Source organism: Solanum pennellii, chromosome 12 (assembly GCF_001406875.1).
Source record: "Solanum pennellii chromosome 12, SPENNV200".
Taxonomy (NCBI): domain Eukaryota; kingdom Viridiplantae; phylum Streptophyta; class Magnoliopsida; order Solanales; family Solanaceae; genus Solanum; species Solanum pennellii.
In genome coordinates, this window is record NC_028648.1 from 79973895 (window position 1) to 80001540 (window position 27646).

General features: G+C 34.1%; 4 protein-coding genes across 7 annotated transcripts; 1 reads left to right on the forward strand and 3 right to left on the reverse strand.

Moving 5' to 3' along the window:
* The first annotated feature begins 4109 nt into the window (after positions 1–4109).
* Positions 4110–5563, forward strand: LOC107005597 (protein MIZU-KUSSEI 1). Its single transcript, XM_027913324.1, has 2 exons — positions 4110–5165; positions 5280–5563. Exon 1 carries the CDS (start codon positions 4294–4296, stop codon positions 5104–5106), a length of 813 nt encoding a protein of 270 aa, XP_027769125.1. The 5' UTR covers positions 4110–4293; the 3' UTR covers positions 5107–5165; positions 5280–5563.
* A 699-nt stretch (positions 5564–6262) lies between these two features.
* Positions 6263–12311, reverse strand: LOC107005755 (mitogen-activated protein kinase kinase kinase 5-like). The gene is made up of 11 exons (XM_015204413.2): positions 10940–12311; positions 9279–9890; positions 9117–9204; positions 8935–8997; positions 8678–8841; positions 8380–8455; positions 7713–7772; positions 7505–7630; positions 7033–7254; positions 6836–6906; positions 6263–6685 (listed from the first exon to the last, which is right to left on the reverse strand). The coding sequence occupies exons 1-11, from the start codon at positions 11329–11331 to the stop codon at positions 6517–6519; spliced, it is 2043 nt and encodes a 680-aa protein (XP_015059899.1). The 5' UTR covers positions 11332–12311; the 3' UTR covers positions 6263–6516.
* A 1436-nt stretch (positions 12312–13747) lies between these two features.
* On the reverse strand, positions 13748–17544 carry LOC107006727 (pollen-specific leucine-rich repeat extensin-like protein 3). 4 transcript variants are annotated; one of them, XM_015205245.2, is made up of 2 exons: positions 15409–17544; positions 13748–14220 (listed from the first exon to the last, which is right to left on the reverse strand). In XM_015205245.2, exons 1-2 carry the CDS (start codon positions 17303–17305, stop codon positions 13943–13945), a joined length of 2175 nt encoding a protein of 724 aa, XP_015060731.1. In that variant the 5' UTR covers positions 17306–17544; the 3' UTR covers positions 13748–13942. The 4 variants fall into 4 exon arrangements, with proteins under 4 accessions (XP_015060731.1, XP_015060729.1, XP_015060728.1 ...); XM_015205243.2 differs by having other exon boundaries at positions 13748–14214; positions 15670–17543; XM_015205242.2 differs by having other exon boundaries at positions 13748–14214; positions 15601–17543.
* Positions 17545–18764: 1220 nt separating this feature from the next.
* LOC107007173 (transmembrane protein 147) lies at positions 18765–26586 on the reverse strand. The gene is made up of 7 exons (XM_015205670.2): positions 26392–26586; positions 23920–23989; positions 23611–23676; positions 22645–22759; positions 21204–21319; positions 20854–20978; positions 18765–19239 (listed from the first exon to the last, which is right to left on the reverse strand). The coding sequence occupies exons 1-7, from the start codon at positions 26466–26468 to the stop codon at positions 19116–19118; spliced, it is 693 nt and encodes a 230-aa protein (XP_015061156.1). The 5' UTR covers positions 26469–26586; the 3' UTR covers positions 18765–19115.
* Positions 26587–27646: the final 1060 nt, after the last annotated feature.

The window sequence follows — 27646 nt, forward strand, 5'->3', positions numbered from 1 at the left end:
GAGGGGGGGGGGGCTCAACAATCACTCTAAAAGATACAAAGTAATTAGTTAGAGTTCCTTTGGAACTAAGTGCTCAAATTTCATCTCAATCAAATTAAAGTAAAGATCAGTTAAATGTAACATCATTTTCATTAAGAATTGGACCCATTATTACAACAATTATATGAGTGGTCAGACATGTCAGCTTTACAATGGAAAATTTGGTGGATCATATAATTGTTAGTCTTTTCTTTTTCTATTTATTTTATCAATTTGGTGTGATTTATCGATTTTTTTAAAAAAATTATTATCACAATAAAAAGATGATTACTTCATATAATTGATTTTCAACAAAAATATTTCACTTGAAACCAAATAAATATAGTCGTCAAAGTAGGCTTAGTCAATGGGGCTGGCCCAACTCAACCCGCTACTGCGTAGGGTTAAGATATGATTTTTCAAGCTCATTTAAAATTAAGGCTATAAGGCCAATCTGTATAAGCCTCTTGAGGCTTGATTGGGGCTGGACCGGGGTTGGTCTGTGTGCCGAAACTTTTTATTGAAGGGTGGTAACTTATGATAATTTCACTATATATAATCTAATTATTTATGTAAACGTTATGTTGTATTATGAATACTAGATTTTAGTATGTCCAAAGACAAGTATCTCGGAACACATGGACTCAGAATTAGGTTGATATGTTCTAGATACACTGGATCCAAGTAAATTCGCGTGTATCTAGGTTACATAGATAAAATCTCGCGTCCTCGCCTCCCTCCCGTCTTGTTTGTCACTCTCTTATTTTACTCGCGTATCTAGTATGCGAGATACATGCTAATTACACTAAATTTTTTTACTAGTGTTATCGAAACAAACACCATTGTTTGCCATATTTGAGTTGAAAATCTTCTCATTTTCTTGATGTTATAGAATTGTAAGTTTGAAAAGAAAAAAAATGAAAAAAGAAGGGTGGGTCCTCGACCCTTCTAGGGTTGGTTCGGTTGAACACTTTCAGGTCCTTCAAAATAAAGAATTGGCTCGCCCTAACCCTTCAAATTCCTTGACTCACAAGGCTTGGACCGGCAATTTTTAACAGCTCTACAAATAAACTTATCTTCTTTCCTTTAATTTTAGAGGAAAAATGCAGATTTTTAGCCTAGCTAGTACGTCGTGGCAATATACCAGGTTTTTAGCCTAGCTAGTATGTTGCGACAACATGTCACGCATAAGAAAATTAGATTTTTAAGTTTATAAATTTAGAGCTCTAAAAAAGAAAGCTTACAAATTCAAAATAATTTATTTATACATTTAATTTTAAAATGAACCTTTAAATACAAATATAAAATTTAAACTAAAATTACTAAATCATACCGAACTTCGAACTTATGAGCAAAATTGTAACTCTGTCCGATTTGCCATGTCATGTCATGTGCTTCAAAACCATGTGTGTACGCCTAACCAATGTCTAGATAATATGTCTTCACACCTAAAATTTAGTCAATTATATTGTCGAAAGCGAATTCGATAGAAAATTTAATAACTTTTGTTTAAACGATGTATTTATCTTATAGAATTTATCTAACATACATTCAAAATCAATAAAATTAAAATTTTAAATATATAAATTTTAAATTCTGATTTGATCGACGTCAAAAGTGGTTTGATTTCATGGACATGACCACCAACATCTTTTTTTTATTTTCAATCTCTCCATGTGATATATGATAAGGGAGTAGGCCAGTGTTTGTCCATAATTATACTGCGATCCATTACACTAAAGAATTTGTGGCCACATTGTCAAAATATATATAAAATAAATATTACTTAACTTTTGTTTGAGTGACCNCGATCCATTACACTAAAGAATTTGTGGCCACATTGTCAAAATATATATAAAATAAATATTACTTTAACTTTTGTTTGAGTGACCAATAAAAGAATCAATTTTAATGGTGTCCATTTTGACATGATATGTCTATATAAACATGTAATGGACCAACTATAAAAGGGACATATATTAATGTGATAGCAAAATGATTTTAAGATTTGTGGAAAAATGTTACATATTTTCTTCAATCTCTCTCTTTCTCTGTATTAACTTGAGCTTATCTGGTATTTATATTTTTTAATTTTGAATATGCTCAAATAAATAAATGTATTTAAGCCTGAACAAATCGACACACATGTCTTGTGTGAAAATATATACATAGGACGTAACGTAGGATGTCATGTAGGGGTGTGATTTGCCACGTTGGATGTCAAGTAAGATGTGTGTGTCTACTTGTTCAACTCTATATACAAGTTTAAGTGCATACTTGTGGACATTCAAAGTTGGAGGACGTTAAATGCCAAATGAAGTCAAATTAAAATGCAAATTTATGTAGCCTAATTTATAGATCGCAAATTCAACTCTGAATATGCATAAATAGAAACTTAAACTTATCGAAGGTCGAACAAATATGCACACACGTTCTACGTGATAAATACATACAGGACACCATGTAAGATGTCGTGTAGGGAGTGGTCTGCCACATAGGACGCCAAGTATGATGTGTGTGTCTACCTGTTAAACTCTATACAAGTTTAACGGCCTTTTTATACGCATGCATCCAAAGTTGAAAAACAATAATACCAGATGAGACTAATTTAAAAGATACATTTATATAATATACCTTTTCATATACAAATACGAGATGCTTCATACACTGAAATACACCCTTACATTAGTTTTGAGATATGAAAGAATTATATACCATTCTTGTTACAATTGAGTTGAAAAGGATGGTGATCACTTTTACATATATAAAAATGTCAAATATAATATTAAAGTAAGTATCAAATTGACAAGAGGGGGTATAACAAGCAAAGTTTTGGCCTTTTGGGGATGGATGAATTGAACCAATAATAGTGAAAAAATAAAGTAAGATAAAAAAGGCATAAAGGAAATTGATGTTGATATTCCATGTGATATTCAGAAAGGCACATGCAAAATATCATACTTAGAAGAAAAAAGAAAATACCTTTTTTCACTCTTTTTGTAAAATGAAAAAAATATAGAATTTGATTGAAATTAGAATACTATATATGATGTTTCCTTCCATTCAAACTTTCCAAAATAATAATTTTTTTAAATTTTGTTATTGCGATACTATATTATGATGTCTATTTTATGGTGAGCATTTCGTGCATATTGAGTAACTCTTTCACTATGCAATAGTATATAATTTTACAGAAAATGCAAGTCGAACTAAGCAAGTCTTATGCGAAAAACTCGACTTAGAAGGCATTGAGGGGGATCAATACCAAGTCATTCATGTAGATAACCACCTTCTAAACTAACTGAATCATTCGAAAAGACTTCTGAATTATATGTTATTATTGACACTAATATAACAATAATAGTAACAAGAATTATATGTTATTATTATTGTTATCTTAATGTCAATAAAGATTATTTTTATTTATTAATATCGCATATGTTTATTCGCAATTTCAAATAATATTATTAAACTACGAAAAAAAATATATAGAGAGACACCCAATAATATATTATTCCAAAATCGAATATGTAATAAGAAAATAAAAAGAACAATTTATCCAAAGAATATGTCCATGAAAGTTCAAGAGCCCCCTTTTTTTCTTTTATTTATTTATATTATTTGTTTCCACTTAGGTTCTATATTTATTTTTAATTTTTCATTAATAAAATTATCTAAGTATTCATATCTCAATTTGTTTTTTTTTTTTAAATTTTACAACTCTCAATTCTAGAGTACACCACTCTATATTCACTATTTCTAGCTCACATCAATCAATCACATTTTCAATATCTATCAGCTCACAATAATTAATACTGACGATCATCATTATCAATAATCTTTAATCTATATTTAATTTACGAATAAAATCAATCTTTTATAATAATACCAAATTAATTAATATTTCTACAATTTTTGTTGGATATAATATTTTTTAAAATTAATAAATCTTTAAATAAAATTTAAAAAAAAAACGTGGCCATGTCTTTCATTCCCCACTTGAAAAAAAAATAATTCCCCATTTCAACCTAATTCCAACAATAAGCCTTTTCCTAACTTCTCTTATATCATTTTCTCTCCAAACCTCACATATTTCTTTATAAAAAAGAATTCCACCATTCCTCGATTTCTCGATTTGTATATGTCATTCTTACGTACAGATCATGCTGATCTCTTCTGTATCGTAACACATCAACCCTATTTTCCTTTATAAATAACAAAATACACATCAAAATCATTGATCTCTCTCTCTCATTTCCCTCTCATTCAACAAGAATGGCCTTTCGATTCAAGAACCAAAACCCTAAACCATCTTCTATATACTCTAGTAGCCCTTTCAACCAAATCGAAACCCCTCCTTTACTCTCATTACTCCAACGTACCACGAATCATTCAACAACAACAACAACAGCAATTAATCCTTCTAACACCAACCCTAAAAAATCAAGAAAATCATCTACTAGTACAAGTGGTGGCATTCTTAAAATGTTCAAACTCCTTCCTATGTTAACAACAGGTTGCAAAATGGTTGCATTACTAGGTGGACGTCCAAGAAACAAACCAATGTTAACAGATAAAGCCACAACAATCACATTATTTGGTTACAAAAAAGGTAGAGTAAGTCTAGCAATACAAGAAGATCCTCATAGACCTCCTATTTTCGTCATCGAGCTACCGATGCTTACCGGGGTTTTTCATAAGGAAATGGGATCAGATATAGTAAGATTGGCATTAGAAAGTGAAACTAAAACACAAAAAAAGAAAGTGTTAGAGGAATTTGTATGGGGTGTGTATTGTAATGGAAGAAAATTTGGTTATTCAATAAGAAGGAATAACAAAAATATGAGTGATGATGAAGCACATGTTATGCAATTATTAAGAGGTGTTTCGATGGGCGCAGGAGTTTTACCTTGTCCAATATTATTACATGATAATAATAATAACAATAATGTTGATGGTGAAATAACTTATATGAGGGCAAGATTTGATAGAGTTGTTGGATCAAAAGATTCAGAAGCATTTTATATGATTAATCCTGATGGTGCATCTAGTCAAGAATTGAGTATTTTCTTTGTTAGACTTCATTGATCAAGACGTCTCGAGTTTGAGTACGTACTTCAGAAAAATAACTTACGTCTGGTATACATGTAAGAATTTTCTTATATCGGTGTTCTCAATGGGTGATTTGATTTTTTTTTATATATATATACTTCTGAAGTTGAGTTAGACTCAATAATGTTTATTTCTTCGTATGATATCAGAGTTGGACCCATTGATGACTTATGTTGTCTATGGGAACGTACGAGGATGTCAGAATTTCATTTTCAATGGGCGGTTTGGTTATCCCCTTAATGGTCCAGGACGATCTTCACTTAAATTCAGAGTTAGCTTTTGAAGTTAAGTTATGTAAATATTTTTTTTTTTACATATCTTATACGAGTCTAAATTAATCGAAAGTTGAGGTAAAAACATAAAGGGAAAGGTAAATATTTTCCCTTCATTTTAGTTTGACTTGTTATATGAATTTTTTTGTGCAATTTTTATATTTAACGTGTATATATAATAGATGATAAATTTTTTTTTTAATAAAAATTCTATCTCCGTCACTCTTCGAATAACATGGATTCAGTCCAACAAACAAGAGCAATCGCCTGCTTTTTTGTTTTTGATTTTGTTTGATTTTGTGTGTCTTTTTAATAAATAAATTATTTTCCTCTGTTTTACGTGACCAAAATTTCCAATGAATTAATAATTCTACAAATTTGAATAATTGCAAACATGTTTATTGATACTAAAATTTAATACCGGCCAAGGCGCTTACAATAATACTAATACTAATAATGATAATATAATTAATATGCGCTATTTTTGAGTATGTGTCTCCAAAGCTACGAATAAATATATTAAACTGGCTCATAGATGCATAAAGACACTTATTATTACTCTGATATCTCCATACTCATCTCGTCGCATTATTCATTTTGATATCGGCTAAAACAATTCAAAGCTACTCTTAACATGACGTGAGGACTTTTAGAAAAAAATCATGTTGTTTAACTTAAAGTGGACAATATCACGTCAAGTTAAGTGTATCTTTTGGTTGCACATCAATCAAAAACTTTATTAGATCGAAAAATAGAAATAATGAAAAACAAAAACTCTACTAAACACAAAAAAATAATAATAAAGATCTCTACTAAGTTGCAATATTAAAAATCTATTTCCAGTCTATAAAAGCCTTTAATAGCTAAAAAAACATCAATTTCACAAAAAAAAATTAAAAATATAGTCAATGTACACAGGATACAATACTGCAACTACTATGTGCCCTTTTTGTCTCTAACTAATGTAGTATGTACAAAAGTGTGACACTCCAACTTACGATAAGAAGTTTCACATCGTCAAGATGTTGTGTATATAAGTAACCAGGTCTTACACACTAGCGACACTTGTTAAATCCGCGCGAAAGCAGACAATATCACATAAGCACTTGTATTTTCAGTTCAAAGGAGAGAAAATACTATTTGAGGATTTGGCTGGTGCAAATGTACTAGGGTTCAGCTCTGGTGAAGAAATACAAGGAAGTATTTCGAGTGTTGAACGAGGAGAGTGGTGAGAAGTTGCTCCATAATCGCACGTTACAGAATGTGATTGATGGCTTGTTTCACTGAAACATGAACACAAGTTTCCCTTTGTTGTGTAAGATAAGCATAATGGTCAATTGGAACGATCGATGATTTTATTGACTAAAGAGTACTCTTGAAATGAATCAAACATTCACGAAAGTAAGGAGAAGGGCTCGAAAAGTCACTAGTACCTGTTATATGGAGATTTTGTTTGCCTAGATGAATTCAATTCCATGATATGGTTTGTCATGTCCTTTGGACTCTGTAAAATGTCGTAAAAGAGGTAATGAATGGAAAGTTGAAACAACTCGAGAACAGAACAGGAAACAGAAACAGAAGAGGAATCTAATAGCATTATGTTAAGCATTAGTAAGCTTGTAGTACTTACATGTAATTTCATCCGCGAAAAATCTTCTGAGGAACCTGAAACAGTAGCACTATTTTCACGCGAATTAGTATTACTTAAGAAAGGATGCTCAAGTAGCATCAAAGCTGTTGGTCTATCTGCAGGTTTCCTCTGAAAGCAGCATCGGAGGAAATCCTTTCCTTCCGAAGACAACGTTTCTGGTACAGGTGGTGATTTGTTTAGTGCACTGAACATAGCTTTCACCTAAAAAATGAAATACGCGATTGTTTACACACCACATTTGGAATCACAAAAAATATTGGCCATGATTTTGTCTTGCTTGTTCCTTCTCAGCTATGCTTCTCGGACTCTTCAAAAACAGTATGGGGTGCATGTCGGATCCATCAAAAATAGTGAATTACGTAGCATTTCTGGAGAGTCCGAGAAACATAGCTTCTTAGGCATATGCTAGTGTAGCAACATGATGGGCTCGAAGTTTACTAACACGGCTTACCCCGTCTAATCCACTCCAAGGGGGCTGTCCAGTAAACATTTCAATTACAGTACAACCTAGGCTCCATATATCAATAGCACAGGCAAGTTCTGGATTGGCATCTTTCCGTAACATAGCCTGCATTACCTGCACGAGACGAAAAAAAGAAAACCTTAACAACAAGCAAAAGAAACCAGCTCGCTAGTATTAGAAAGTAGCTCCCGAATACCTCTGGAGCCATCCAGTGTGGACTCCCTTTTAGCGATAGCTCAGTTGCATGACTCGACAGCTGAAAAAAGGGAAGCATAATCATATTACTGCAGTAATGCTAGATGATTCTACTTTATCAAGTAAAGTATAGCCATATGTTACTTGATGCAGTCGTTCAATTTTGTAAGATAGAGTGCTGTATCAAGTATGAAGTTCATTCTACAGTCTACACGAGAAATGAAATTGGCCGAGGACAACAGAATTGAACGATTGCATCAAGTCACGTATTCAGTCAACACATCTTAGTTTCCCCCCTTTTACAGTTCACTTCTGTCATAAGGGAAAGGAAGGAGATGCAGTACTTCGTGATCATCGAGCCATGCCAAGATTACTCTATCACGTGTGCTTGCTTTACTTTGGAGTAGAAAAAGGTTTTTGCTTTTTTTACGTTTCCTAAAGGATCCGGTCTCCCAGGAGCAACTATACCTCATCCAAAACGATTAATGCTGGAAAGAGGGAAAGCAGCATAAATAGGACGGCTTTCAAAATTGGCAACCTTAATAGCTGAAACATATAACTCATTTCATACTACACGGAATAGTACGCAAGAGAACTCAAAAACGTTACAAAAACGTAATGAAAGAGATCAGCATATTCTATTAAGCTTTAGAACTTTCTGAGCATACATGTTTTGCTAATCCAAAGTCTGCAAGCTTGACGATTCCTGATGCATCGACAAGCAAATTTGCCCCCTTTATGTCCCTATTAAGCGAAACATCAAGCCAGAAGAGTTGAGAGTCATATCAGCTAACCAGATAAAGCATTCATTTCAGTCAAATATAATTTAATGAAATTCCTCAATCATATACTAGAGACGAAGCAAAAATTGAGACAAATTGAATTGTCGATATATAGACTTTGTAGCCTGTAAATGGATCATTAAATCAACTAACATTACCACCTTTGTTAAAACAGGCAATTTACCTGTGTATCGTCTTAGTGCTGTGCAAGTAAGCCAGGCCTGATACTATATGTCTCGTAAAGTTTCGAACTATTGACTCTGTCATAGCTCCACCATGATCCCGGACAAACTTATTAATTGATCCTGGATGAACATATTCCAGATATATGCAAAAACTATCTTTCATCTGAACATCCAACAGCACTTAATCCATCAAAATGTTTGAAAAGAGATGTTCAAATTGTTGGTATAGAATTGTTCGAAAGAAAGATGTTCTTACTATTTCACTGCCGTAATATTGAACAATATTTTGGTGCTTCAGCTGTCGGAGAACTCGTATTTCCTAAGACAATAAAAAAAAATAACTAAATATGTTTCTTTATAATCTATCTCATAGCATAAACTGATGAAAAACACTTAATAGTTGTTGTTGTATCCTATAAGCAGGACATTAGGACTAACCTGTTCTAGCTGCTTTATACATTCGGCAGATTTAGGATCATCTGGATTGAGATCAACTTCTTTCATGGCACACAAAGCACCGGTTTCACTATAAGAGGAGAAATGAAACGTTACATCGACAGCTAAAGCAGGAACTCCCAAAATGCTAACTTTAATACTTACCGGTTAGTAGCTTCATATACACTTCCATAAGTACCACGACCTAAAAGTTTCCCCTTTTGCCATTGGCCTTTTACATATGGTATATCTGGTTTATCCGTATTGTTTTGAGTGGTGGGTAACTGTGGCTGTTGTGAAACTCCGGGGGGAAGTGGTAGAGGGTGCACATTATTGCCTTCAGGCCAATCCACAGGACTTTCCGGGAGTGATTTGTGATGTGAATGCACAGCAACATTTTGGTGATTCAAAGTTTTGTTTACTAGATTTTGTCGAGCCGGGCTACTAAGGGGAGAATGATCAGCACTTTGTGTAAACCTTGCTGTCAAAAGTTGGGCAGAATAACCTACCCATCTATCCGAAGAAGTGGCTGTAGGTGGTGATGCCTGATGAAATGTAGGATGGAAAAGGTCTACTGTGCTATATCTTTTCGGGCTAAGAGTCGGACTTGTAAAACCACTGCCTGGAGCACTTCTAGCAGGGACATTAAGCCTGAAGTTCTCTTCAACACCTTTAGAATTCTGATCCTGACTGAAACGTCGACGACGATAAGTTGGAGTAGATGATCTTTTATGCACAGGATCTGCCATCTCCACTGGAGTTTGATGAGAAGGATCCCTGCAACACACAATATATTTGAGTTTTGACATATTGTTAATCATCATCTCTACGTAAAGTGCTCCTATCTAAACACAAAATCTGCTGCCTCCATGATTTCCTATTAAACTAAGTAGGAGTTATCAACATATTCCTTTAGTTTTTGCGTTTCCACGAGGAGGGGTTTTTATCATTTCTGATAAATTGTTCTTCCAAGAGAGGTCAGGCACAAGGGATCAAGAATTCTATCAATCGGTTCGACAGGAAACACCAAACCAATGCCTTTGAAACAGGTAGACCAGTTACTTTCCATCAACATCCTTCATTATGAAAATTTGGTGCATGAACAGATTTAAACATCAACCAATTACCTACAACACGCCTTCTGTGAAAAAAAAAGAAAAAGAAGTTTTTCAATTCTATCAATCGGAGTGTCACGTAGCTAATTCCAAGTCCATATAAAAGAGGACGAATGATATAGAATATTGATGCTGGTGAAAAACTTGTTAACACATGATCGTCCTCTAAACACCGAAAACAGCTCAGTTTTCTTACCAATAACAGACATTATAAAAGTACTAGAAACAAACAAAAGAACTGGTTTGAGTGGAATGAAAAGGACATACAACATTTAGAGGTGTTTGTGTAGGCTAAGTAAGCACCAGACACACTTACGAGCCAAGTACTTATTAATGAAAATCAGTCGAAACTCATTAGTTGGTCACCTCCAACTTATGACATTTTAGCTTGACTAAAATTTTATTATTTCATCTCAAATATCTTTTGTAATTCCCGAAATACCATCTTCAAGGCAGAACAAATAACTCCTCTCCATTCTATTTATGTCGTTCGTCTTTATCATTGTATATATACTTATTTATCAAAATTATCAATTACATTCTATCAGTTCCAACTACCCTTCTATCCAAACACGTAAGAACTTATAAATACGTTTCATTATCTAACACTTATCAGCTAAGTTAGGATACAGATAGTTAACAAATGATCAGAACTGTAAACATTTCCTCATCAAAAGCAAAAATAGTGATCAAGAAATTAAAACAACAGACCTTATAACAGCAGGATTTGAAGCATCCCCTTGCAGTACTCTGGTAGGCAAATTAGCATCACTAGTACTTTGTTTTGGCACAGAATTGAACTCAGGTAATGGCAAAGGCTGAGGCTCGACGGACTTAGACCAACGACAACGCTGTTGACACCGAGTTGATTGAGACCCTGATGATCCTGAATTCTTATAGGAATCAGGAGAAACAGGCATAGATTGAGAACCAAAATCATTTGGCTGCAAATCAATCTCATCATCACCAACATGTCTCAATTTACGTAGACGAGTAAGCCGCTTTCCTCCTCCACCTCCATAAGTCTTAGGAGACTCATGAGAAGGTGAAGTAGAAGCAGAAGAACTTAAAAACAATGAAAATGTTTTCCTCGAAAATGGCATTTCAATTGTTCAAACACGCGAATTCAGGATCCAGAGTCAGTAGATTCAGAAGGAGTATCACTATATCAATATATGTACTTAAGGATCAAGAAAAATAACAACAATATCCATTACTTAAAAAACATGTCATATGGACCAAAATTGAGCAAAAAAAATCAAGAATTGCTTGAGGGGTATAAAAAGATGAGTATTAAATCTTCACTATGCTTCTACTAGCACTAAAAACATGGCATAAGGACAAAATTTGAGCAAAAAGATTTCAAGAATTGCTTGGTGGGGTTGTGGGATTTAGGCTAATTGAAACTCTTCAAGAATAGATAAAAGAAATTACACTACTATATGCTTCTATTAGTAATAAAAACATGTCAAGATCACAAAAAAGATGAGATTTTTTTTTCAAAGAACAGAGAAATTATAACACTATGAGTACTAAAAACATATCAAGATACAAAAAAAATGAGTTTCTTTTTCAAGAATAGAGAAATTACAACACTATGAGTACTAAAACATATCAGATACAAAAAAATGAGATTTTTTTTCAAGAATAGAGAAATTACAACACTATGAGTACTAAAAACATATCAAGATACAAAAAAATGAGATTTTTTTTTTCAAGACTAGAGAAATTACAACACTATGAGTACTAAAAACATATCAAGATACAAAAAAAATGAATTTTTTTTTTCAAGAATAGAAAATTACAACACTATGCTTCTATTAGTACTAAAAACATGTCAAGATGACAAAAAGATGAGATTTTTATGTCAAGAATAGAGAAATTAGAACACTAAGCTTCTATTAGTACTAAAAACATGTCAAGATGACAAAAAAAATGAGATTTTTTTTTTCAAGAATTGCTTGTGGGGTTGTGGGATTTTTAGCCTTTAAGGCTATGAAAATGGTAATTCTTCAAGATTTAGTTGGTTTTGTTGTTGAAAAAAAACCATGGAAAATTCAATTTTTATTGTCAAAATGTTTGAATTTTGAATAATTTAAGTACACTTTCTATGTAAAAATAAAATAAAAATTGGAAGTCAGAAACACGATACCTTTATTTTGTTTTAATTTTTGATGGATGTATAGTCAATTTGTCAGTATATACGTGTGTGAACATCCTTAAAAAAATGACATTTTTTTTCCAATTCTTTACCATGTCAAGGTTGACAATTGACATTTGACAAGTACTAAATACCGTGTGAAAATAGAAAATAAAATAAATTAATCACACGTACTATAAAAAGACGCCATGCTAGTGAAGTCATCTAGTCATGAATCGTGATGAAACGGTAAGTATTTTTTAATTATCAATATGAGTTGTGGTGTATTACGAGAGTATTTCACTCTTAACCTCAAAGATTTCAAATTCGAGCCTTGAGTATGGAGAAAATCTTGTTCGGAGCGTCACTCTTTAGTCGGAGCTTCAATATGAATTCTAGAAAGCAGGGAAATCAAAATAAAAATATTCTTTTATTTTTAGTCAGAAGTTTCAAATTCGACTTGTCTTCACGATGTAGTGGTAAAGTTGGTATTGTTACAAATTCGAGTGATGATTTTTTTGAGATATTATAATACGAATTCAAATTTAATTAAGCTTTAATGTAATACTGAATACGGTGATAATAAAAAAAAATGGCCAGTCATGAGTCACTTCTTTTTTTTAAAAAAAAAGATGAATTGAATAGTTCAACTATATTGTACGGATTTTTCTAATTTTTTTTGAAGAATTTGCTTAATGATTTTGAGATATACTATTTGTTATAAAAGAAGTACAAGTTGGAGCTGGTTATAGCTTTAATTTAACAATTTAATTAACTAGTTTCTCTATCAAGTCATGTAGCACACGACTTAGTAAACTAATATTAGTATTAGTATTATTAAAATAAAAAATTATATATATGAAAGAATAATATATAAATTCTTGTAAATGATAATGAAAAAGCTAGGAAATTTGTTCGCGTTACATGTTCACAGTGTACTGGATATGAAGACGAGTGTCTTATGCAGATCTAATATTTAAATTAAGACGAATCAAATTGTATATATTTTTAAAAAATCTACTGATTTGATAAATTTAAATTCATCGAAAAAAATATCAATTTTTTTTCCAGTAAAGGAGAATTTTTAAATTGATAAACTTTCTAGAAAGAATTTATTCGACTAATTCAAGAGACTAATACATATTAAAGTTAAGAGTCAAACATATCTTATTATAGATAATTTTCTTGCCCTTCACTTTATTTGATGGTAGGTAGCTTCTTAATTCTTGCTAGGCAATTGTCAACATGTTTAATTATTGAAAAATATGTCACTACTATAGTAAAATTAGAATAAAATGTTGAAAATAATTCAAGGATTATCATAATTTGAAGTTTGTTTGAAATTGCCTAGTGAGTGTGTTTAAATTTTGCTATTGAAATTAATTAGACAAAGTTAAAATTAAAAAAACGTACTCCTACAACAATTTCATATACAAATTCTTTTCCAAGATTATATTGTATAAGTTCAAAGAAAGAAAAACATCACCATATATTAGATAATAATCTTATGAAAGAGATATGATGATGTAATTCTACATGTACTAAATATTTCACGTGCTTCATTCATTGCTTAATTAATATCCTTGGAAGATTGGTGGCGGTGGCGATGCGTAAATTGAACCGATATTTGGTGGAAGGACAACATGTTTGAAAGGTGGTGGTGGTGAGTGGACCGGAGGTGGAGGAGAGTGGATAGGTGGTGGTGGAGAATGTACTATAGGTGGTGGTGGGGAGTGGACGGGTGGTGGAGGAGAGTGAACAGGTGGTGGTGGAGAATGTACTTGAGGTGGCGGTGGGGAATGGACCGGAGGTGGTGGAGGGGAGTGGACGGGTGGTGGTGGAGAATGTACTGNCACGATGTAGTGGTAAAGTTGGTATTGTTACAAATTCGAGTGATGATTTTTTTGAGATATTATAATACGAATTCAAATTTAATTAAGCTTTAATGTAATACTGAATACGGTGATAATAAAAAAAAATGGCCAGTCATGAGTCACTTCTTTTTTTTAAAAAAAAAGATGAATTGAATAGTTCAACTATATTGTACGGATTTTTCTAATTTTTTTTGAAGAATTTGCTTAATGATTTTGAGATATACTATTTGTTATAAAAGAAGTACAAGTTGGAGCTGGTTATAGCTTTAATTTAACAATTTAATTAACTAGTTTCTCTATCAAGTCATGTAGCACACGACTTAGTAAACTAATATTAGTATTAGTATTATTAAAATAAAAAATTATATATATGAAAGAATAATATATAAATTCTTGTAAATGATAATGAAAAAGCTAGGAAATTTGTTCGCGTTACATGTTCACAGTGTACTGGATATGAAGACGAGTGTCTTATGCAGATCTAATATTTAAATTAAGACGAATCAAATTGTATATATTTTTAAAAAATCTACTGATTTGATAAATTTAAATTCATCGAAAAAAATATCAATTTTTTTTCCAGTAAAGGAGAATTTTTAAATTGATAAACTTTCTAGAAAGAATTTATTCGACTAATTCAAGAGACTAATACATATTAAAGTTAAGAGTCAAACATATCTTATTATAGATAATTTTCTTGCCCTTCACTTTATTTGATGGTAGGTAGCTTCTTAATTCTTGCTAGGCAATTGTCAACATGTTTAATTATTGAAAAATATGTCACTACTATAGTAAAATTAGAATAAAATGTTGAAAATAATTCAAGGATTATCATAATTTGAAGTTTGTTTGAAATTGCCTAGTGAGTGTGTTTAAATTTTGCTATTGAAATTAATTAGACAAAGTTAAAATTAAAAAAACGTACTCCTACAACAATTTCATATACAAATTCTTTTCCAAGATTATATTGTATAAGTTCAAAGAAAGAAAAACATCACCATATATTAGATAATAATCTTATGAAAGAGATATGATGATGTAATTCTACATGTACTAAATATTTCACGTGCTTCATTCATTGCTTAATTAATATCCTTGGAAGATTGGTGGCGGTGGCGATGCGTAAATTGAACCGATATTTGGTGGAAGGACAACATGTTTGAAAGGTGGTGGTGGTGAGTGGACCGGAGGTGGAGGAGAGTGGATAGGTGGTGGTGGAGAATGTACTATAGGTGGTGGTGGGGAGTGGACGGGTGGTGGAGGAGAGTGAACAGGTGGTGGTGGAGAATGTACTTGAGGTGGCGGTGGGGAATGGACCGGAGGTGGTGGAGGGGAGTGGACGGGTGGTGGTGGAGAATGTACTGGAGGTGGCGGTGGGGAATGGACCGGAGGTGGTGGAGGGGAGTGGACGGGTGGTGGTGGAGAATGTACTTGAGGTGGCGGTGGGGAGTGGATCGGAGGTGGTGGAGGGGAGTGGACGGGTGGTGGTGGAGAATGTACTTGAGGTGGTGGTGGGGAGTGGACCGGAGGTGGCGGTGGGGAGTGGACCGGAGGTGGTGGAGGGGAGTGGACGGGTGGTGGTGGAGCATGTATTTGAGGTGGCGGTGGGGATTGGACCGGAGGTGGTGGTGGTGGTGGAGAGTGGACGAGAGGTGGTGGAGAGGAAACAGGAGGAGAAAGGACACGTGGTGGTGGAGAATGTACTAAAGGTGGTGGAGGGGAGTGAACGGGTGGTGGTGGGGAATGTACTAGAGGGGGCGATGAAACGGCTTGTGTAGGTGGAGGAGAAGCCTTCTTCAGGGTGGGTGGTGACTTAGGGTTAAGTCGAGGTTTTGGTACTGGTGTTGGTGCTGGTTTCGGTGGCACTTCATTTTTCTTACTTGAAGGTCCTCCACATTTAGCCTTACTACAATCAACACGCTTATTCACAATAACTTGACATTCTTTTTGAGACTTTTGTTTCGCTCTACCAGGCAAACAATTATTCGTATCATCTAAACTCATATCTTTCCTTGAACGCGCTACACAACCTTTAGCCTCTCCATTAAAGTAATTAAACGAAAACACAAACTTCTTCAAACTCAACGATGAACATAGATTCTCCGGAACAAACCCTGTTAAAGTATTATGTGAAATATCCAATTCCTCAACATGTGAAAGACCATCAAGTGTCTTTGGCAAAATCCCAGAAAGCAAATTCCCAGCAACATTAAACACTGTTACATTCTTCAACAACCCGACTTCAACGGGCAAACATCCACCGATATCATTGTTCATAAACACAATCTCATCCAAATTCGACATCTTCCCAATGCTACTGGGAATACAACCATGAAACTTGTTATTAGCAAACACAATGACAGAAGCAGAAGAGTTACCAAGAGTCTCAGGAATAGTAGACACGAATCGATTATCATTCAAGAACAAAGCATCAAGATCTTTATCAAACAACTGTGGAGGCAACTCTCCTTCAAAGTTGTTAAACCTTAAGTCCAAGTACTTAAGACTAGACATGTTCAGAACAACTTTAGGGAAAGGGCCAACGAGACGATTATTACTAACATCAAACTCATGCATCAACGTAAGCTTCGAAAAACTCTCAGGAACAATTCCACAAAATCTATTGGAATTTAGATGAAACAAAGCTACATCTGTCAATAATCCTAATTCTACAGGAAAATAACCTGCTATATCTGCATGATTCATATCAATCCCAGCAACAACAGTGACATTAGGATCATCTAAAGCAGGCGAACAGAACACGCCTTTATAGTTACAAACATCTGGACCTTTCCAATTGCTAGTGAATTCAGAAGGGTCAGAATATATAGCTTCTTTCCATGACTTCAACGCAATATAAGCACGTCTAAGCCTAGAATTAGGAAATGTATATTCTACATTCACCTCGAGTTCATAGTTATCAGGTAAATTACCATTCTCAGGAAGTGTTGAGAGTTGTCGTCGTGCAAGCAATGATGCTTCATGATCAGAGAGTGCACAAGAGGAAGAAAACAGAACAGCAGAGATCAGCAACAAACTGAGAAAACATCGATACACCTGCATTTTTTAAGGGGAATTTCCGACTAACAAGCTGCCTCGGAAGAACCAACCCCCAAGGCTGCCCCCAAGGAAGATAATATACAAAAGAACTATATATTAAATACAAAAAACAATTATTCAAGATAAGAAATGTTCATCATATAAGAAATGAAAGATTGATTTTTTTCACTTTTTTTGTGGGAGATATAGTTGTTGTATGAGGTCAAATTATGTCAATGCAGTGTATGAATTGAGTCATTAGGGCAAAGGTGATGAATCATACAATAAATTTCACCACAGAATAATAGAGGAAACAAAGGTAAACCTTAAATTGCTCTTAACTCATTGGTTTAACATTACTCACAATATAAACACAAACAAATTGAATGGATCATTTTACAAACAAGTAGGGAGATTTACTTTGGCTTAACATGATTTTCTTGGGCTTTTGTTTAATTATAATAAATTTATAAACTTTATACTCCATCCATCCCATTTTATATGAATTAGTTTGATTTGAAACGGAGTTTAAGAAAGAAAGGAAAACTTTTTAAAACTGTGATCTAAAATAAGTAATAGATATTTGTGTGGCTATAAATTATTCCATTAAGGAGAAAATGACCATTTTAAAGTAGAACTGTTACTTGATTTTAGAAATGTGTCATCCTTTTTGGGACCAACTAAAAAAGAAAGTAAGTCATATAAACTGGAACAAAGGGAATATACATTTTTATAGCTATATCGACGATAATTAACAATCAATATATGCTTTCCAAATGTTTACTCGTATATGTACGTATGAGACATCAGTGGTTTAAAAGGTGAAAGACCAACATGGTTGTGGTAGAGTAGAAAGTACTCTTTCATCCTTAACCAAGAGATCTCGTGTTTGAGTCCCTTTGGGTACAGAGTCGTCGGGAATGCTTTACCCCCCAATATGGGACTTTCCGGTGCAAATTCAAGTTTAGCCGAGCTCCAATGTGGGTGGTACCAAACAGCGGTGGGAAACCAAAAAAAATGAGAAAAGAGATGAAAGTGTTTCACATAGGTCTGGACGAGGCGTAAGGCCCGTGAATATTTAAATTACTCATAATATTGCTAACTTTTGAAGAGGATTTACAAGGCTAATTTCACAAGAATTACATAAGAACCATGGGGCGAGTTTCGAGTGTAGGGTGTAGGGTGCATTCTAGGCATCCGGGAGCCTGGGGCATAAGCCTCGTGGCCTCACTCGGGGGAGAACCCCAACTCTGCCTTTTTGAAGCACTGAAACATAATCCCATGGAATTTGTGTCAATCAAACGCACGTTGGCTGTAACTATCCAAGCCNTCCGGGAGCCTGGGGCATAAGCCTCGTGGCCTCACTCGGGGGAGAACCCCAACTCTGCCTTTTTAAAGCACTGAAACATAATCCCATGGAATTTGTGTCAATCAAACGCACGTTGGCTGTAACTATCCAAGCCGCAAAAAACTACAGTACACATTGCGAAAAATGAATCAATAACTCTATCAATACAAAGCACTTTTGTGCAGGAACACTCCCGGATCATTGGTGAAACTCAGAAATGTAATAAATATTCAGACATGTAAACGCCAAATGATTCATCAATATATTCTAATCTTTCATAAACCAGTACATGTCAAAATTGCTAACCAATGAAATCCCTCCACGTCAAATTTGTTCGTAAGATATTTTAAGGTTACGAAGCCTGACTTGCAGAGTGAATGGTAAAGGAGGACATAAAAAGCTTTAGTCCAAATACCGGATAGAACATACTCATCGCTGAAGAACCATACGCCAACTTCCATGAGGAAGAGCCAATGAGTAATCAACTCAGTTAGACGGTCTCTGGCATGCAACAAACAATTGCCAACTGATAAAAGCAATCAGCAATGAGCTGAAAAGCTCAAAGCCAACTACTTTTGGAAGGTGCCACCCCAAGCCTCGCCTCAGATAACTGCAAACACCACAGCAGTAGCTTAGCAAGATTGTTTTTTGAATCAGACATGAAAAAGACTACTAAAAAACAAGCAATTATTTTCTTCAAAGAGAAGTTAGTGCTCCAAGATCAGGTTCTCAGCTTACATATTCATGTCAAATTAAAACTGGACAAATAATTGCTAACTTAGCAATGCAAACCGACCCCATGTCCAGTCCATTTTATGTTATTTTTTATTTTTAGTGACTCAGAAACCCGTATGGAGACAACCCTTTGGACCAACCGCAACCTTGGAAACTAGGGATGATGGGTCCATCCTTCTACCCTTCTCCACCTAACAGTTGGAATCAGTTTGCTTTGACGCATGGCTCAAACTTGTGACCCAAGACACAAGTCCCTCAACCTTTGCCAACTGAGCTAACCCTGGGGGGCTTTATGTCATTTAGTTTCTTTTTTAGTTTCTCTAGCATAAAAAAATGTTTATCCACAAATATCTTGGACAATTTCTGATGTTTTAAAACTAAAATTGCCATAATTTTGCAATTTATGTGCGAAGGGCCACACAGGGTGAAAGGACTATCAAAAGTGGGGGCAACTAAATGTGATGGTGGTCCATTTGGACTGTTAAACAGGAGGATCAATTAAATGGGAAGAAAAAGATTGATACAATTTCGTATATGATATAAAAATTGAAAAATATGCCACTGGAGCGCTTACTAGATACTGGAGAGTATTAAAAAGTTTATACGGTTCGAAAAGACTACATGAAATTTCCTAAACTAGAATTGGTTTCTATTATAAAAGACAACTAATGTAGATCAAAATGGACTTCTTTTTAACTTGGTCTGTACAGAATGCATTTTGATAATTGTTATCCTCCTTATTCCCAGCCTAAGCTGCTCAGATTTGGGTGCAGATCTAGAGATCAGATCCTTCATGATCCATGTTCTAAGATTCGGGGTTACGGATCCAGGTGTGGATCCAGGTGCGGAATTCGGCTAAAAACAATTCAAATACCTAAAATTAAAGTTACAAAAATGTCTAAATCGTGAGAGACATTCTATGGAAAACTTACAAGATATTCTAAGGAGAAAATATTGATCAAGAGGAGAATCCCGAAGATAAAGGGAAAAGGACTGACACATAAATTGCTACATACAAGGTATTCCATTTTCTTCAATTTCACTTCAGCTTTAGTTTTAATCAGTCCCGAATTTCTCCATCGTTTTTGGTCAAAGTGCCCAAAATTGGTTGACCAGATCCGGTATGGATCCCACACCCATCGTGTCAACACTGGTGTGGCACCAAAAGAGAAGAGTCCAAGCAACTTAGTGTCCGGCCATATCCACTATTATTGTACACAATTTTTCTACTTCTAAAGCATCTGCTCGGGCAGTAGAAGGATTTACTATTACGATCCAAAAGTTACACTGCTTCATTCATGTGAAACAGCTACTTAATTGTTTCAAATTTTTTAGAGAGACCTATGTGGGTAACACCCCTTAGAACCGACTACACCATTTCAAACTCGGGGATAATGGGCCCACCCCTCTACCCTTCTCCACTCAGTGAAGCAGCTAATTGATATTTGCATTCATTCTGGATTAATTTACTATAATAAGAAAAACAGACCTGGTTATGGTTGGCATTGTTGCCACAATCCCAGCACATGCATATATGATAGGTATCAAAGTCTTGGGTTTGTTTTTCCGAAGCCACATAAGAGAACCCAATGCTGCTAGTGATATACTGAAAACCTGAAGAAAGAAATAAGACCAAATGTTGAAGTCAAAAAGTCTTCATCTCAACTCCATGCTGCATAGTAATACGTTATACTAAATAACGAAGGTGATGTTCTCTCTTCCCTCTTCCTTCTTTTCTTTTGGGTGTGGGAGATGGGATTACAGGGTTGGGTATTTTGAGGGGAAGGAGGTGCTACACTGCAAAGGCTAACAAATTGACCACGAAGAATAAAATTCTACCAAATTTGCATTTGCTTCTAGGCCTTGCAAGATGTAGTCCCATGTGAACTCCAATCCTCTAGCACCAAACCAAAGAGGTACCAGTCTATGCAGAACAGAATCAGCAAAAGCCCACCCTGTGAATACAAAAACAATGACGTTAGAAGCAAGAAAGTTGCAGCAATTTCAAAGGAAACTATTCTTTCTTTTTCTTTTTGATATGCACATTTGTTTCAATTGCTACCCCTTGGTTCAACTTCACAAAAATATTCTAAAGGGTCACAATGTTGGTAGATCTATGTCTCTCATCTAGAATTTCATTTTTATCAGAATCAGTGTACCACAATAAGATCACCATGATGCAACTAAGAATTATGTCCAACAAACGAGAAAATACTATTGCCATGTCTCCGCTTCTTAAGCTGCAAATACTGCCATTGGAACTCTCATTCTCAATCGTACGACTCTTTTGACCACTAATGCCTGCACCTTTAATAATATTTGAAATGAGGCAACATGACTTTACCTATTCAAGTTTGTGCTTTAACAAACTTTCACAAGAAGAAATGCTGTCAATGAGAAAGACAGTAATCCAATTTCTATTAAGTCGGATATATTTGGTAGCAACTCAGTTCAATTCACAATTCACAACAGTATCCAATTTCTATTAAGTCGGATATATTTGGTAGCAACTCAGTTCAATTCACAATTCACAACTTTGCTAAACAATCATGACATGGTTTTCTGTCTCACTGGCAAAACATGTAGGAAAGCTGTTAGGTGGGCATTGTTAATCCTAACAATGGTACAAGACAAGATACTTGTTTTCCCATGGTCTCAGGTTAAACAACTCTGTCTTGGAAGTTGGAACAAAGTATAGTTCATGATTTAGGTAGTCATACCGGCCAGTGGCGGATGCACATTCAAGTGTATGGGTGCTTGAGCACCCATTACATTTGGGAGACAACAACAGTATTATTTGTTTTTGAAAATGGTAACTTAGACAACAGTATTATTATAAAAAGAACCTAGGAATTTGTATGAATATGTAAATTGAGCACCCATTATAGTACCAACTTCAAATTACAAATAATTGAGCACCCATTACTAAAAAAATTCTGGATCCGCCACTGATACCGACCATAACTTAATAACATACTATCTTCTCATATAGCTAAAAGCTTCAAGCACGCAAACGGTTATCGAAAGTTAGCACAGTTGAAGTGTTACTTCAGGCGATGATACCCCATTATCTGCCTTCCATTTTATAAATATTCTTTTACCTTATCCAGTGAACCAATTAAAACAGGTATCCGCCAAATTATGTCTGCCAGCATTTTGAAACAACTAATTCTCAATTGCTGGATTTCCAACTGACTTGTCATGCTAAATAGGTTTACTAACCCAGTAATCAAAATTTGACCAAGGCATGCTATTTCAGGAAGAAATAAATCATACTCACCTAGTCCAACAGCTTGAAACTTATGATTCTGGGAAATATTTCTGTGGGTCAACTGTGTCAATGCAAAATATAGGCCTGCAACTTCGATAAAGCCAAATAAAGCCTTCAACAATTCCTATAAAAAGGGAAGGAGCAGCTTATGATCAGCTATTAGCAAATTTTGCTCTTAATAATATACTAACGCAAAACCATATTAAATTGCAAAAAACTAAAGTTTTTTTTCTATGCATCAAGAAATTACACCAAAGATCAACCTCCATTGAAAAGTTATTAGTGTATGGACCACATGAAAAGAACACACATTGACCATTTGATTCATCATTGAGCCGAGTTTTTGTAAAATGGTACAATGTAAAAACATTGTCCTCTCATTAGTTTCAACTGAATCAGCCTTAATGCTTTGAGTTCCTGTTTGTTTTGGTTTATCATTGTGATCAGCACGGATTCAATTCCTAGGCAAAGAAACCAAAACAAACATTCCTCCTTTCATGTTGAAGCTACGAAAAGAGAATTGGAATGGGTAGCTTTGTGGGTTCCAGTTGAGTGTTTCTCACCAAGTTCCAATTTCTCATGTCATCCAACTCTGAGGGGTTTTCAAGTGATTGCTCGACAGGACATAGATCTGGTCTTTGAAGGAATCAAAAAAAAGAGGAGAGACTGGTAGAGCCTACATGGATAAAATCAAATGGTTGGGAAAAGGGATGGTTTAAGAAAAAGAAGATTCAAAAGTACTTCAAGCTCAGTCTATACTGCAAACCTACACTTCACCAAACCTTGAAAGATGTGTCGTCTAAACTCTAAAGACAGTTAAATTAGTTAAATTCAATTATGATTATACGAGAGCAGTTTCCAAAAAAAACCGTCTTTGACAGCAAAACAACAGCTAAAATGCCAAAAACAAGATGATAGTGACCATGATGGTCACTATGATAAAAGAAACATATTAGAAGAGGGATAATGAAATACCTGATATGGATCAAAATTGTCGCTTTCACTTTCAGATACATTAAGAAATGTTGCTAGACAAACTAGCTGAAAAGGAAAAGAATCTAAATGAGCACGATGGGATATATTAAGGAATAAAACAAACAAAAGTAACGACCAGGAAATTAAGTTTATATTCTTTGGCATTTTTTCTGGTTAAATTGGTTCACGGAGGTAAAACTTTATTCATCTCTCAGCTTCTTTTTCTTCATATTTTTATTGGGAAAAGCTAATTCCATCAAGTAAAAATAGTTTGATCAATGGTCATGGACTAATGGCATAATCAGTTACCTTAACTAGTGCGGTAAAAAGGTAAACAACCGCAGATTTTATTGAAGTCCACAGTGTGTCATACTCAGACCTGCATAAAAACATCATAGTTTCAACTTCTGTTCAAATTTCCTTAAAAAACAGAAAACTTCTGTTAAAAATACGGTATTGGTTTATAGAGGCCTCCCTTCCATGTCATGGAATGTGTCACAAATGATTAGGTTGACTTGATTCTAAAATCATAGATTAAATAGAAAAAGGAACATACTAGAACAACTCACTCAAGGAGGACGGAGAATTATATCATACATAACAACAGTCCAATTTGACTAACTTTTGAATCCATAACAAGAAAACAAATGAGGAAATATAATTTTATCAAATATCAGTTTCAGATATTTAAAGTCTAAACAAGATAATATAGGGAAGAAGATTAAACAAGCCTAGCAGCATAAGTATATCTGTAGATCTATGTTTGCTTGGACTCTCCAAAAATGTTGCCGCGCCCGTGTTGGATTCTCCAAAAATGCTTTACTTTGGAGAATCCCGCACGCACCTGTAAACATTTCTAAAGAAACCAAGCAACATAGATGTGTGTGTATATTTATAAGCTTGACCAAACATTAATCAGATAAACCGATGGCTACAGTCACCTGCTTGAAACTATTAGAACAAAATAAAGCTGATCCACCACGATATCACTCACAACAGACTCTCCTGTGCTGGAATAGAAAAGGATTGCCTAAATATTTTGAGGAGACGCTGGAATTCTACACCTGCTGCAATATGATGGAGCATTTGGGAGGAGAGAAATAGAAGATGCTTCCATGGACAGAGGAACTAAATCAGGAAAATCAAGTCTTACTGTATTCTTTTGGTCTCTTTTTGGTGTAAAATGGACTTAGTTGAAGATGCAGATACACTGTTACGATTCATAGAATCTTTAGTGTAGATAGCCATGGTTGACTTTTTCTGATATATTTACTGTACTTTCTTAGTGCTAGATTTGTTATCAACACTAGCCTTTTCAAAAAAAAATATCATTCATAACAGACAAAATCATAGTATTGAAAAACCTTACCTAGCTTATGCACTTAACAAATAAATGCATCATTTTTTGCACAAACTTTTGCTACTTAAGCATGATAAAAAGTAGAGGTGGATCTGGATTTAAAAGTTATGGGTTCCTGACATCTAAAGTTATGATTAGTGCCCAAAGGGATTTGAACCCTCGATAAGGAGGGCATCAAAGCATAAGCGGGTTTCAATTCTACCACTGGACCAAGAGGCTAATTTGTTAACGGGTTTCCAACACAAATTGCTTATATGTTCAATAAATTTGTCAATAAAGATACTGAATTTCTGAACCTACGTAAAAATTTACTGGGTTCCAAGGAACCCCCACCCAAAGCCCTGCATCCTACCCTGATAAAAAAAATACACTTGAAACTTCAGATATCATGATAAAACACCTAAGAATTGATAACAGCGGCTCATGATTAAAGTAAAAGAATGAATTTTAAGCCATAACTAATAACAATGTTTTAATCATAACCTATAAAGGCAACATCTTTTGAATAATTTGACTAATACTATCAATCAAAAAATCTTCTCACTGCTTAACATTAACTCCTAGAACTAAAAGATATTCCCTCCGTTTCAAAAAAAGAATGTCTTTTTTCTCTTTTTGGCAACTCTTAATTGCAACTCTCCACGTGACATATTCAAGACCACACGATTAAAGGACATTTTGATACATTCTACGTAGCTATTAGTTTAAAACCACAAGATTCAAAAACCGACTTTACTTTCTTAAATTTCGCACGAAGTCCAAACCAAACAAACAAATCGAAACAAGAGGGAGTACTAAAAATTCAATGCATACCCAGTAACCAGAAAATCAAATAAGAGTCAACACAGATCATTAAATTGCCAATTAACACTAAACATCAGACTAAAAATAAACTTAAAACTTCAGATATCATGATAAAACACTTAAGAATCGAAAACAGCTGCTCACAATTAATTTTAAGTCATAACCAATAAGAATGTTTAATCATAACCTATAAAAGATAACATCTTTTGAATAATTTGACTAATACTAAACATTAACTCCTATAATTAAAAAATACTAAATTCAATACACCAGTAAATCATACAAGAGTTCATTAAATTGCCTATCAACACAAAACATGAGACCCCAAACAAAATCACCCAATCAAAAACATGGGAATTGGAAAAAAAAAACCCAAATTTCATATAAGGAGATCAAAATCGATTCTTGAAAAAAAAATCAAATCAACTCATAGAAGCAAAAAATACTAAATACAATGCATACCCAGAAGCCAGAAAACCATATAAAAGTTAATACAGGTCATTAAATTGCTTAGCATGAAACCCCAAAATCAAAAACATGGGAATTGAAAACAAAAAAAGACCAAATTGTATATAAAAATATCATTGAAAAAACCAAGTTTTTAGCAAAAAACTTACAAAGGGGTTGCTGAGTAATAGACAGCATGAGGTCCGAATGTAAGGATTGCACAGTTGAAGAAGTGGAAAACCGTCATCTTCTTCTTCTTCTTCTTCCTTGTTTGGATCAGTAGAGGAGATCTCAAGGCAGAGTTTTTTGTGTGTGTTTTTGTCTTTCAGGTGTGGTTTTTTTTGGGCTTAATTTGGGCTTTTTCATTCACTTTTTTTTTGGGCCAATGTTTGGTTGATTTGGTTTGGTGGGCTTTTAAATTTAGATTTTGAAAGAAAAAGGGAGGTTGGTGGGGGTGGGGGTGGGGGGTAGCGACTTTTCGGGTGTATTTTACGAGAATGATCTCGGAGGTGGATTATTTTGAACTTTTAACCTTATTGTCGGTTACCACGTGATGTTATTATGTTACTAATAGCTTGTACAGATACAAGTGAATTCAGGATTTTCCTTTAATTGTAATAGATTCAACTTTTAAGATCTTTAGCGCTGAATTCATTATAACGTTAATATTATGAGCGTAGATCTAATATTTATTAGGATTTAAATAGATTATTATATACATATGAGAGAGAGAGAGTGTGTGTTTATGTTGGAAGTTATAGATTCAGACTAATTCGTAGTTGAAAGACTACGTACGCCTTTATTTGGATGGTTATTACTTACTATTTCATATTGTATTATAGTATATTTATTTGATGAACATAACGTTTAGATAGATTATACATTGTAACAGTCATTGTTATACCTTTTGGAATCAAAGCAATAAATGCATTTGGTTTCACTAAAGTAGGATATGATGTAGAATTATTATAAAATAAAATAGGAAGTAGGATAAAAAGTAAAAAAGAAATATTACATAATAATATTTTGAAGGCGAGATAAGGTAAAGTAAATAAGATTACGACGTGATCACATCAAATTGGATGTTATATAAAATGACACTTTTCATTATTGTTAAATAACAATGAGTTTAACAATACAAAATAGTAAAATTTAAAGAACAATCAAAACAAATATTATACTTAAAGTGACACTACGGTGTATGAATGTATACGTAAAAACTAGTCTTACTCACAAATATTTTTTAAAAAAATTCATTTCTCAATCGATATCGAATATCCATATTAGAGCCCGATTACTTTTAGATTTGCGCCGAAAAATTCCATATTATGATAAAGCATTCCCTAATATATATACACACTCAAACAACATGAAGTAGTTTCTAAACCTAATACTATATATATATATATATATTATATATATATA